The sequence below is a fragment of the Tachypleus tridentatus genome, chromosome 10, assembly GCF_004210375.1.
Source record: "Tachypleus tridentatus isolate NWPU-2018 chromosome 10, ASM421037v1, whole genome shotgun sequence".
Classification (NCBI taxonomy): domain Eukaryota; kingdom Metazoa; phylum Arthropoda; class Merostomata; order Xiphosura; family Limulidae; genus Tachypleus; species Tachypleus tridentatus.
Genome location: NC_134834.1, coordinates 11,771,095 through 11,785,529, shown reverse-complemented (window position 1 = coordinate 11,785,529; position 14,435 = coordinate 11,771,095). Strand labels below are relative to the sequence as shown.

General features: G+C 32.5%; 1 protein-coding gene across 1 annotated transcript; it reads right to left on the bottom strand.

Moving 5' to 3' along the window:
* Positions 1–319: 319 nt before the first annotated feature.
* Positions 320–13,801, bottom strand: LOC143228750 (calcium channel flower-like). The gene is made up of 5 exons (XM_076460059.1): positions 13,273–13,801; positions 6,296–6,368; positions 5,718–5,843; positions 5,335–5,442; positions 320–1,890 (listed from the first exon to the last, which is right to left on the bottom strand). The coding sequence occupies exons 1-5, from the start codon at positions 13,373–13,375 to the stop codon at positions 1,779–1,781; spliced, it is 522 nt and encodes a 173-aa protein (XP_076316174.1). The 5' UTR covers positions 13,376–13,801; the 3' UTR covers positions 320–1,778.
* Positions 13,802–14,435: the final 634 nt, after the last annotated feature.

The window sequence follows — 14,435 nt, the reverse complement described above, 5'->3', positions numbered from 1 at the left end:
TCTAAAACATGCATGTTTCATGTAGCACAAGTTTCCTTAGGCTTGTTTTTGTTTTAGCTAATGTACTTAAGTTTATGAAATGACTTATTTTTCAAAATTGCTATTTACTCTATTATGTGAATTTATAAACTTTCGTAAGTCCTATGTTTCATACATCCATGTAAATTTCAAAACTTAAATACAATAAAACACTCAAATCTCTGCATTATATGCAGTTTTTAATTTCAGATACATCAACTGAAAGATACACTAATACCAGAAGTTAAATACTTAAAATGTTTTATATAAGATTTTGTAAACAAATCAAAAGTTCACTATATAAATGTAATTATTTTATTACTTTGAAAGTATTAAAAAACAAAATGGACAAGTATCTTGACTGCTACTCTTAAAACATCTTTTCAATATTATATGGATTCTTCTACATGAATTATCACACAGATGATTAAACGTTAGTGAGAGGACCATGTGCTTAATGTCGTCAGCTAACTTTAGAAACGAAGCCAGGTTTCATGTTCTTCTGCTTAGTGGAGAAACAACTTCCTATGAAAAACTTTACTCTTGCATGAAACTATTTATACTAATGTCCCATCAAAACTTCCACCTTGACTTACATACCGGTTCTGTCTTTCGAAACAAGGCTTAATTTTGGCTGTCAGAAATCTCAAAGCTTTTGTGTATATATTAAAAAAATTATGCTTGCAAAGTTTCCATTACAAAAGAAGTTACTGCTGAATGAACAAGAAACTGCTACGCAAACGTTACGTATCACCGATAAAACTTGTTTTCAGTTAAAAATTAAGCCCTGTTTAGAATAGTTTACCAAACATATTTGTATATTCAGTAGAAACTGTTTTCGGGAAGATCTGGATATCTGGTAACACTTTTTGAGTAATAACCCTATAAATGTTTGCACACTGTCACTGAAGAGAACATTTAACTGTAATCACAATAAGTGACCTGAAAACACAATAACAGCACTGAAAATGTCAAACAACAGGGTTACTGGAATGTATGCAATGCACAAAAAAGAAAATAATTTGAATATCAGACCACCAGTATACAAAGGAAGTATCAAAAAAATAAAGCATATGAAAATAGATACTTAGTTTTTTGAATATGAAGTATAACCAACTTTAGTATGTGATCAAATTTATCCAAAACTATCTTGATGACAAAAGACACCTTTATTTCAAATATTGGTTTATCCTATACTTATATTATAATTAAATCATGCTGGTAAACATGTTTTAATGTACTAATAGTTTGTTTTCATTCCTTTATGTGTTAACACCAAAGCAATGACTAAAAGTAAACACAACAGTTGAACTATTTGTGTTGTTATTAGAGCAGTGTTTTTACAAGAGGTTCAAAACATTTTTAACATATAAAGTGCAGGAAAACTAAACAGTTCAACAATATTAGGTAAACCTACAGTCAGGACATCAGAAGAGAAAAGAAAGCATTCTCTACAAACTGTAGATACCTCAAAGCCTATATCTTTATAACACTCAAACCTTACAATAATAGTAATAAGAAGTGATATTATGGTAAAAGAAACCACACTATGGTGAACCATCGGCCAACTTCAAACTGATAAAGCTATCAATCAACAGATCAAAATTTCTTACAAATTTAACAATGTAAGAGTTAAATTGTACTGCTTAATATATACTCACAACTCGCTGTGTACAAAACTCATAGCCTCTTACTATTAATAAATTATTTCAATAAGATATTCGCTGCTACTAAAGTGAACTATTTACACAAATAATAACTTAAGATCTTTCTTGAGTTTCGGGTCCAGCCTCCACATCTCTTTGCTCTTCATTAGTTTGAATAAGGTTAAACGTGCTTGATGACTTTGCCATCATCTCCTCTTTGCTAGCCCTGCAGAGAGATGATGATGCATTGTTATTCACATCTCAAAACAATGTGCAAACTGTTTACTGTATGTTGAAACATCTTTACAGTAGACAATTTATATTCAACAGTTTTTTACTAGAAAACCTGTTTCTGCCTCACATTTACCAGTCTAATACAACAGTCTTGTGTAAATCATTACAAATAATACTTGGATAAGTAAACGTTCCAGCATTATTTGCTGAGACGAATTTACCTTTTTAAATTACACGTTATGTAACAACTGAAATTCAAGCAACCTGATGATCCTTTTGTTTTTAGGCCTAGTTGCAGAAAGAACTCCAATGGTCAGGTCTCTTAGTTTGTTTTTAAGCATTGATTATTAGGAAGACAGGAAGAAACTTAAGATGCTACATTGGCCCATAACTGTAGCAAAAACTTACTTGTAATTTCTTTATATTCCCATATTATGAACGTTGCTTTGAAGTGTTGACAAGAAACATCCTGTATTAACCCTTCCATTATGGGTTGGGTTCAAGAGTTTTTCTCACAATCAAACCATTGAAAGAAATAATTTGGACTCAGAGTTGGTTGGTTTGGTGTTTTATGACACAAAGCAACCAAGTTTAAAGAAAAAATCCTTCTGGTCACCCTCAATTAAAAGGGAATCACATCTTGAGGGTTCTGTTACTACAGTTGGAAATGAACCAATTCAAGCCATTAACTCCAACTCAAAAGTATAAAACAATCTCTCATACAGTGAACATATTTCTCTAATTTTGTTTAAACAGGAAAATAAAATTATTATTAAGCATACTGATAAAGCGGTGCCACTGTCATAAGTCAGACTACATTGACAAACCTTACCAATAACTTAATGAACAAACTACTGTTAAAAAGGTAGATCTGGACCCTGCACCACAACTGTTAAAATCATGGAAGATATGTTATGTAGTTTACAGAAAACATCAGTCATAAAACATTAGTTTCTTTTACCTAAACAGCTAGTACCAGATAACTTTCACATTACCACAAATACAACAATCCTGGTTATCCTTTATTTTTAAATGCTGTATGCCTACTGTAAACTTGCATGCTTATGTTGACCATCACAACAAAAATATCCCCCACATTTGATGTTGTACATTAAAGATGCAACATGTTTTCTGAACATGATCTCCAACATGAACAACAAGAAGAAACACTATTCTCTGTGCTATGGATGTTTCTTCCCTCTACTCAAACATTTCCCACAAAGAGGGTTTAAAAGCCTTAGAATCTTCTCTGCTAAAACTAGACAAACACTTAAATTATTACAGACTTAGCTGAACTAGTAGTTACACTTAATGGTTTCGAATTTAGTAATTAGTTCTATATTCAAACAAAAAGTAAAACTGTGGACACCAAGATATGCTAAAGTTTTTAAGGCAGACTTAGAGGCGAGGCTGTTGGAAAGTTACACAGATAAACAAGCATTTTGGAAACACTACATCAATGACAAGTTGTTGTTTTTTTTCATTTGGGTAGGAGACGAAGATTCACCACTGTCCTTTTACAGATGTACTAACACCTACCACAGTTATATTAAACTTATTCTATAATATTCCACTTCCCAAACAAGTTTCTTAGATGTAAACCTAACACTAAAAGATTGTATACTACACACTAATTTGTACCAAAAACCAGCAGATAAACAGCAATACTTACAGAATCACAACTGTCACCCTCCAAACACAAAATCACAATCAATCAAACACTTGAAGATATACTGTGACAGTAAGAACTATGACAGTCACATTAGTTCTTTGCTGTGACAGTAAGAACTATGACAGTCACATTAGTTCTTTGCTGTGACAGTAAGAACTATGACAGTCACATTAGTTCTTTGCTGTGACAGTAAGAACTATGACAGTCACATTAGTTCTTTGCTGTGACAGTAAGAACTATGACATCACATTAGTTATTTGCTGTGACAGTAAGAACTATGACAGTCACATTAGTTCTTTGCTGTGACAGTAAGAACTATGACCATCACATTAGTTCTTTGCTGTGACAGTAAGAACTATGACAGTCACATTAGTTCTTTGCTGTGACAGTAAGAACTATGACAGTCACATTAGTTCTTTGAAATGGACTGAATGAAAGTGGTTATTAACAAAATACTGTCACCCAACAACTTGAGCAACTAACAAAACATCACATGAATCTGTCTTGAAACAATTACCGAACACAACTTTATTATCCAAAACTAAAAAACCTACCCTGGATAATAATAAAAAAAACAACAGTTATATATGTCCTCCAACGTAATTATTCACTGAAATCCATTTTTAGAAAAGTTTACATTGTTTCTTTCAAGAAAAATCAAACTTTGTATTCACACTTAATTCATGCTAAAGTCAGTTTCAAGCTGGCACCAGGTGGAAGTCACCCTCACAATAACAAGAGATGCCAAAACTGTCAGTTCATGCAGAAAACAAATTTTCTGATAAAGACAGCCAAAAGCAATTTAAAATAACTAAACCCATAACCTGCTCTACTAAAAATGTTATTAACTTAACACAGTGCCAAAATTACAATATGTATATCAAACCCAAATAACTACAGAGAAAAATTTTAATAACCACAAATCAGCAATCAAGACAAAGAATTTCCAGTCACAAAAACACTTTAACGTTCGTGGACACCACCGACAACATCAAACTGATGACAAACTTTACATCTAACAGAAACAGGGAAGTTAAAGAATCTTACTGGATAGCACCGTTAAATACCATTATGCCAAATGGCATCAACCTCAAACACAAGATTGTTGACTTTCATGTCTCTAAAACGATTTTCAAAACTAAATTCACAGTTAAACACCTTTCACATTAATAGTATTACTTTGATACTGTATGTTGCACCACATCATTGTTTTCTCTGTTTCCCACCATCTTGTTATTCAAATCTTATTTTTAATTTTATCTATATAAAGACTGGTTAACATTTCTTATAACTGTTATCAAAGATTTTTGGCACAAACGAAATCTAACGCCAATAACTATAGTTTATGATTGGCTAGTTCTCAAAGCCAACTCATTCTGAACACCTGGTTTACGTGACATCCATGCCCATATATTTCACCATATTCGTTTACTGTAACCCTTTATTCTCCTGGAAAAGAACAGTGAATTATTCAAAAGCGTTCGAGTTTTGGGTCTCTCTCTTAAAAACCAGTAGTTACGTTACATTATTAAACCTATAGTTTTGATAAACCAAGAAACTAATTCTAGTAAATAACTGTTACTGTGTTTTCTAAGAACTCATTACAATTAAAGTTTTCACATAGAACATCTGATTTAAACAAATGTTACAACTGGAAGTAGTTTCTGAATATAACCTTACTATTAGTAAATGTTAAAAACTATAAGGTATCAAAAATAGAGTTTAATAACAAAACAGAAACCTGAGGTAAAAAAAAGAACTTACTTTTTCCCCAATGACATAATTCCGTACAAGCTACCAGTAACAAAAATCAGCCCCGATCCAAAGAAGGTAGAGAGATTGGTACAAATTATTACAATGAGCGACGACAAACTAACAGGAGAAAATAAAATGAGTCAGTAACTTAAAGGAAGAACAAACAAAAAATTTTTCACCACAAGAGGAAAACAAGGACAGTTCTATTGCAATTAGACAGGATACACTTTTAATATATAAGAAATTCAAATTAACCACCAGAAACAATATCTGACAACAAATAGTACACAATTTGTATGTGTGCATACTTTCTTCTGAAAAATAAATGTACAATGTGAAAGTTGATTCTCTGTCTTAAATGACACATTCAAATCACAATTCAAAAGACTTACATAACATACAGCAATGCCTTATGCCAATATGGTTTCTTCTCAAAGTAATTGTGTGGAATTTGAGCAAAGTCCAGAAAAGCACAAAAGCACGGTGCTTCAATCAGTGCCACCGTAACACCCAGCAACCTATGATTAAGGGTAGGTAAGAAAACTCTCTTATTATGGTCTGCTGAAAATATTTGTAATTCAACTGTTCTTACCTCATACTTATATCCTTGAAATTGTATATATTTAAATGTCAGTTTTAACTGTTCAAACCTGAAACTTTGGAATCACAACTGAGTGCTTATCATAAAGAAAATTTCTTTGACATAAGATATCCACATAGAAACTTTCTCAGATGTAAACAGATGAACAACTCTGAAGTTTTAGATACAAAAGATAATGTAAATAAACAAAAGAACAATACTTTTAATACTTATGAAATTTAAAAACTTTTTTAAATAATAGAGAATTTAAAACTAAAAATCATTTGTCCAAAATGCATAACAGTACCACAAAGAAAAAAAATACACACCAGACTTTACAACAAGTGTGGTAATTTTTTAAATGCAAACCAGAGATTGCCACAGACTTACATTTGTAATATTCCTGCCATGAGACATCGAGGGGTAATGGTAACACATGCCCAAGCACCAGTTCCTATGGCCACTGTAAGACAAGAAAATAAATAGTAAAATAGAAATAAGTAAACATTTTAAAAATATTTGCAAATTTAAAACCTTACACATTACTAGGACATCTCATTTTCTGATTTGTGTACTTAAAATATTTAGAACCTTACACATTACTAGGACATATCATTTTCTGATTTATGTACTTAAAATATTTAGAACCTTACACATTACTAGGACATCTCATTTTCTGATTTATGTACTTAAAATATTTAGAACCTTACACATTACTAGGACATCTCATTTTCTGATTGTGTACTTAAAATATTTAGAACCTTACACATTACTAGGACATCTCATTTTCTGATTGTGTACTTAAAATATTTAGAACCTTACACATTACTAGGACATCTCATTTTCTGATTTATGTACTTAAAATATTTAGAACCTTACACATTACTAGGACATCTCATTTTCTGATTGTGTACTTAAAATATTTAGAACCTTACACATTACTAGGACATCTCATTTTCTGATTTGTGTACTTAAAATATTTAGAACCTTACACATTACTAGGACATCTCATTTTCTGATTGTGTACTTAAAATATTTAGAACCTTACACATTACTAGGACATCTCATTTTCTGATTTATATACTTTGTGATTTGGTTAATATTAAAACTACTAGCAGTGACCATAGCTATTATCTTGAAATCAACCTGGCACCATTTTCATTGTGTTTGTTGGTAAAAATTCTGAAAAGATTATGCAGAAACCTATTATGTTCTTTGATTCCCTATTTCTGCTGCAACAGACTAGTTGCACAGAATTCACAGCTCTGCAATACAGTTTGGAAGACAAAAAATAAATAAATAAATACATTAGGCCTAATACAACAAGGTAATCAAATCTGTCTGGTTTAAATGTGTGTCTTTACATTTCACCAAGAATGTGACACACTATAGCAATGAATTATTCACTAGTATCCCACAGACTGAATATTATTCACTTAAGTTTCTTTTTTCACAATATGTGAATTCAGTGAAGAGAACCTCACACAGAGGTCTAATTTAGTCTTAGCTTAGCTATTCCAACAGAACCTAAAGATGTTTAGGTTTAATACTGCTAAGTAAATGACTATGTTTAAATCAAATAATATTAGTTGTTGTAACTATCACTGACAAGAGTGGAGAAAGGAATATGAAACCTAATCTACAAATTCCTTTGCATAAGGACAGTATTTTGGATTTAGTAATACAATGGAAGGTTCTTCAAACTTGTTTAAAAATATTAATGTTTTTCTGGTTACTAAAAATATGTTATCTCTAAATTTGGTTTGATCTTTCAATTTATCAAGTCTGTTTTTTTCACTTTATTAACATCCATTTTATGTTATTAACTGTATGCTGTGGAATACTGTAGCAAACAATTTGAAACATATTCTGGGCTTCCACTACAAAAATAACTCTCTTAACCACTGTGGCTAAACAAAGTAATTTTCTTTTAGCCACAGTGACAGTTGTTTAGCCACAATTTTAGGTCGCCAAAAACTGTGTAGTGTGTGACTTTTAATATGCATCAATTCCATCCAGTAACAAATTGTTGTAATTATGTGAAAATCTACAAGACATTAAGTTTTATTTTTTTATTCTCCAGCAATCTTCCCCACCAAAAGAAAGAAAATAAACATGATAAAGAGGAAAATAAAGATACATTTCTCAAAATAACACAGAAACAAAACAATGACTTAAGACTAGAATATGGTAGCATGACTAGTAAGTATATAAATCCAATGGCAGCTCTTCAGCCAAATCATTCTCAACAGAAGATGTGGTAGAAGTGGACACCTGAGGTTCTGAAGCACATTTCTTCAACAGGGAATGGTACCCACACCTGTCTTTATGAGTGACCCAGTATCTGAATGCAGAGTCAAAGTTAAAATGATCTAAAGGTTTGGACTCCATGGATAAGTTCAGTAACATTTCTGTCTTGGCCACAGACAGACTGCTCCTGGCATCTGTTTTGATGCTGTTGTACCTGCTAATTCCCCCACTCACAGCCAACAGACGTAACTGGAATTATTAATCCAATTCCTGCAAGCTGAGACAGATTTGGAAAAGTCTGGTGGATGTATTCCTTGTAGAAGCTCTTGATGTTTCTGTTTTTGTGAGCATCCTGTTCCATTATGTTCCTTAGTAAGAGCCATCCAGTCAGTGCCTCATCCTCATTGATGAAAGGAGAAAAGTGCTGGATGAGTTTCTTCAGATCATCCTCATCAGATACTGCTTTGCTGTGACATGGGCTAAATATTGAAAAAATTGGCATGATGTTAGTGTCTGGGAATGCCACTTGTAGTCTTGTGACCACCTCTTCAACAAATGTCTCAGCAGCTGATCTGTACTTTTCACATTGTTTATCAATATCTTTGATGTCATGGCCTCTGTAAGAAGTATAACCACTGGCATCAGGAGCTTGTGGGAGTTCCTTCAGTGCAGTCTGTGTATAAGGACCAGCAACTGAAATCTTCACAAAAGTCCAAGAATGCTGACAGTGTCATGTGTCATCATGACAAAGCTGTAACATGACATTTGCTGGACTAGACCATGTAGCAAGGCTCGGCCTGGAGTACCACATTCCATTGCTAAAACCTGCAGGCAGCTTATCACAGATGCAATACAGTTGACTAGTGCTTGGACGGAATCATTAAAAGAGAGCCATCATGTGAAGAACACTTGCTTGGTTTTGTTGCTTTTCTCTCCATGCAATGCTTTGGTCTCTTCCAGAACCCGACACAACTTGGTAGAATATTTCAGGCTTTTTGCAAACTGGTTCAAAACTGAAATGTACTTCACAAGGTATGCACCTGGTTTGCTGTGCAAACAATGGCTTGTTATTATCCAGAGGCATTTCTCCTTAAATTTTGTAGCAACACCTGTTTTATTCCCACCATGACATTTGCACAATCAGTTGCAAGTCCAGTCAAGTCAACATCAAACAATCCTCGATGTGCCATGACTGAGCACATTGTATTGTAGATAGAATCAGCCCCAGTGTTGGTCAGCTCACTCACAGCAAGGAACCGACTTGTAACCTCACCTAATGATGAATGATACCTGATATAAATTATCAGTATAGAGGTGTTTCCTGCATCAGTTGCTTCATCTGCTTCAAGAGCAAAAAATGGGAAAGGCAAAGCCCGAAAGTCTGCCTGTATTTCATCGTGAACTACATGATTTAGGGCACTGTACATATCATCCAGAAACTGGCTGTGGGTGTATGTGAAGCTCTCTGTTCCACTTTGTGACTGAGTCTGTAGTTTCTTTAGAGAGGTCACTCTCTGTTAAAAAATATATAAAAACTTGTGTTTTGAAATAAAACCACCAATTAAAGTAATTTAAGTAAATAAAAGATATTCGGAAGAGTTGGCTAGCTACTTAATTTTTGATAGATATTTTCAAAATGCTTCACTTTTAGAAAATCAAATTGCCTTTTGTTTTAAGAAAATACTGTAGAAAACAGAAAGTATCTTATTAATACTAGAATGAATATTCTTACACTGAATACTTGTAGTGAAAGGAGGGAATGAAACTTCACAGTTGGGATGGCTTCCTTTGTTTGTACAAGTAATTTCGCCACCTATGCCTGAATGCCACCCTTACACCCCACATACATATTCACAGCAGCAGTTGCATTGTCCTTCTTCAAAACTTGTGATGCTACTGCACTGCAATGATCTTCTGACCGTGCATGTTTCACTAAGTCATCTTTTTTAGGCTTAGTAGCAGTTTTCCCAGTGGTAACATAAATATTTGTCTTCTTGTTGTCCCTGCATAATTTGCAATGAAATGTATTTTGTTGGGAAACATGTTCCAGCCAAGGAAACTGTGAAAACCAAGTTTCCTTAACAACTCTGTGAAAATCTCGGGTATACATTTTTTTCACACCGACAGTCTGATCACTGCTGCAAGTTTCAGTTTCTTCAGAGCTGTCTTTTCTTTTGGAAGTGGATTTCCCACCATCAGTTAATGTTCTTGCTTCGATCTTCTTTTGAAAAAAAATTTATATATCTAACTGTTTAGACATCTTTTTATCTGATCTAGGAGTTATCATGATTTAAATTCAAACACATGTCAAATGAAACTTGGGATTTCCACTTTTGTACAGACCATATGTTGGTTTGATGAAAGTCAGGTTTTCTCTGATTACTGTTTGTTTACCACTGGCAGAATCAAACATGTAGCATAAGAAATGAAAATAAAAGAAATCATTAGCACAGCTGAGTAATAATTTTTAAAAATTTAATTTGTTAGTTGTCATATCCCTGAAATCATAAAAATACATATATAAAGAAAATATATATTACAGTCAGTGGTAGTTTTTAAAAGACATTTCTTGTCTCTTCAACTCGCTGGGGAGCGCCTCTGATCATTTGTCATCATTAACAGCATGGATGGCGATAAAAACCATGAAAGCTGTTAAGACTGAAGAAACTTAAGCAGAATAAATAAAGGAAAACCATCCAAGACCGAAAAATTATCATCTTTCGCCACTGTAGCGAAAACAAAACTAGATTTTTTTAGCCACAGGTTGTTTCTTTTTGCCAATAGTTCTAACATGTTCTATCATTGGGCAAGTTCTTTTGAATTATTTGGTGAAAATAGTTCACAGTTAAGACCATGCAATGGTAACAAATTAATTTATTTATTCAATAAAATTACATCAGAGACTATGTTCACTTTGATGCAAACTGTAGGCCTAAGGTTACAAACTTTTTACGATATAAACTTCAAACTACTTTAGGCCTATATACTAATTGATTTTAAAAGAAATTTCTTTGATTGATAAGAAATGTTGAATAACTTAAGAATTAACTTACAGAACTGGAACCTCCTACTCAACTTTTCAACAAATAATTCACTGAAATAATTACTCTCTATTCTTATATATTTCTATACGTATAAGCTTATCACTTGATATTCATCACAATTACTAGATTCTTTATTAATAGTTCCATCTAGCAAACATTTAAAATATAACAATACTGTAAAGTTTGTATGATAACAAACTCAGTAATCACAATTTACACAATAATTCTCAGTTCATACTAACTAAACAATAAAAAATTACACAACACTTTTAACTCTTTTCAGATAAATACTGCATCAAAATATACACTTATCAAGCAGGTACCACGGTTTTAGAAACAGTCTTAAATAACCATAGATTTTTTTTGTTTTGCTCATATTTATTAAGAACAAACCAACTGGTTAAAACTGTTCCAACTTTGTAACAGTCATACAAAGGGATAGGTCTAACACCTGTTCTGTGAATGTTACAGCCACTTACGTGGTGTGTGACCAATTAATATTATTTGAAATGTGTTATTAGAGGCTAAAACTTTCAGTGATGAGATCTTGTATTATCTGAATTAAACTCAGAAACTGAAAAACTCACAAATCCAATTAATAAATTGTTAATCTACATTCCCACAGATGTTCGTCTGAAGACGCAACTTAAAAACGTAGCAAGAGACAATTCTGTTTGAAGTTAATAAGCACAAAGCTACACGCTGAGCTACCTGTGTTCTGTCCAACATGGGTATCTAAACCTGGGTTCTAGCACTGTACGTCTGCAGACATAACACCATGCTACTGGGAGGGCAAAAAACGTAGGCAGCTTAGCAATGAATATTTACATATTCTTAACAGTAGTTCATTTCTATAAACAGTCATTTGACAGCCTGTATTCCCTAAAAATATAAGCATCTCAGTAACAAGCCTCAAATGCACTGAACAATGGTTAGTAGTTATTTAAATTAAACATTTATTTAATTTTAAAAAAATTACAAGACAACAGCAGTATACATGGCTGTACAAAAACCTTGAACAAATTAAACATTATTTTCTCAGCTGTACAGCAGGAAGGTAATACGTTTCATAGCTACTAAAAGTAAAATAAGTAAGCAAAGGAAAAATATCTATCTCTACAAACCTATGAACAATTATTGTCTTTATGATGGGATTTGATTTTGAATTTCACAAAGAGCTACTCTAGGACTATCTGTGTTAGCCTTTCGTAATTTAGAAGTGATAGGCTAGAGGGAAGTTAGCTAGTCAACACCACCCAAAATCAACTCTTGAAAACAAAAAGTGGGATCGATTGTTATATTGTAACCCCCATGCCGTCTTATAGCGAGTCAAGAGCCCTAACCACCAAGTAGCATTCTTTATGACAAGCTGAAACCAAGTATTTGAATTTCATAGTGTAGAATATCAAAGTTTTTGAAAGTAGATTTTTTAAAAAATGTTTGAATACAATATTAAGAAACTAGCAGGTTTATTTCATCTGAAGATGTGAGAAACTACTCACTTATAACTCATATACGATACACTACAGTTATCCAATTTGTATTCCATCCAGTAGCATATTTTAACGTGTATGCTACATGGAGGTTTTTAATGGCTATTATCGTATATTGTACTGTATAATAAACTTCTGTAATAGTTTGAAAATTAACACAATTTATTTTCAGTTTCATCAAAAAGGTCGGTATGACATCAAGATGTTGTGCAGTATATGTGATATAATTTCAGTAAAATGCACTGTATATGATTTTTAACAAGGTGTACAATATATCATTTAATATTGCTGAATATTGGGCATACGTATATATTTATAATTAAAAACAAAATGTCCGACGTACTAAACTCTAAACCATACGTTATTATTTTCTTACAGACTGTGTACATTACATTCTCAGTCTACGGAGTGGCTAATATAATTCTACGTATAATTTGAACGACGTATAAATTATGTATATATGGGAAAAAAAATGTACAACATATAGCAAAACACAAAATTATTTATACACTGTGTACACTATTAATTTTTTTTAAATAACTTGACAAATATTATGAAAATATATATACATCCATCTTACCAAGTGAACTAACCGAGCCCAAAAATCGTGTAAAATATTTGAGCCACCATGGAGCATCGTCTAACGTATCCTTCTTTACGGTATTTTGTTCTTGGTTATTCATATTTTTTATCACAACTTACATCACTTTGCCCCTCTAACTTTGCTGGATTAAAATGACAGAAAAAAAAGGAATCGTATTTTGTACCTGTTATTGATAGCTTTTACTAAAAATATTCACCAATTATGACGTTATTACTTAAAACGCAAAAACTCTGAGACGCGTGATTCTACCATACGTTGATAACCATGAAGAAATCATCTGTACCATCTACGTGACGTTTTCGCTAACATACGTAACAAGGGTTAATAACACTAGTTAAAACAGTCGATTATCTACGTTTGGCAATCGTACTTTGCACACTATTACGAATAAAGCACGATTAGCCATTAGACGTGCATTATCGAATAACAGTGTGCACTTACAAATAATTACTCAAAATAGTTAAGCACAGTCTCTCGATAAAACAAATAACTCCTAGGCCGCAGTACAACTAACGATTTCTAGATAGTAATACTTATAGTATTTTAAATATAAATTATTTATCACAGTCGTGTACAACAACGATATCGAAATATTTATACAAACGAATGACAGTCGTTTAAAAAACATATATTTACAGAAAAATAAACGTATTTTTATTTTACAGGTATTGGTAATGAATATAATGCGAAAAAAAGATAAAACTAATTTTAACGAAGTACAGCTGTTACGTTTTCGACGAAACTCTGTAATGCGCATGTGAAATTCCGCCACCTATCAAGTTAATTTGATTAATCTGATTAAAGCAAACCGACAGGTATCATGGAAACGAGAAGAAACAGAAAATTTATGTTGCATATGTTAAGATATTTTATTTATTTAACAAATATCCGCGTCAAAATCTGAAAGAATAATTTATATAAATCCCAAATTCCCATTTAGAAATTTGCGCAAATGTAAAAATAAATCCAATATTAAAAAACCTACATCTTTATTTTTTTCTTTAACTAACACTCGGATAAAAAAAACCGGTAACAAGCTTTTCTTTAAGGAGTTAAAGAAGGTTAAATAATAAATTTGCGGGTCTCTTTGTCTTTTTCTGATAGACCAATAAAGAGTGAGTAGGTGTCTGGAGGTTGGA

Bases quoted from the DNA above. Each gene is read 5' to 3' on its own strand.
- LOC143228750 (XM_076460059.1), bottom strand. From the start codon at position 13,375: ATGAATAACCAAGAACAAAATACCGTAAAGAAGGATACGTTAGACGAT. The intron at 6,369-13,272 runs GTAAGATGGATG...CTTGTCTTACAG, and splicing joins GGGCTCGGTTAGTTCACTTG to TGGCCATAGGAACTGGTGCT. The intron at 1,891-5,334 runs GTAAGTTCTTTT...ATCTCTCTGCAG, and splicing joins ATTATGTCATTGGGGAAAAA to GGCTAGCAAAGAGGAGATGA.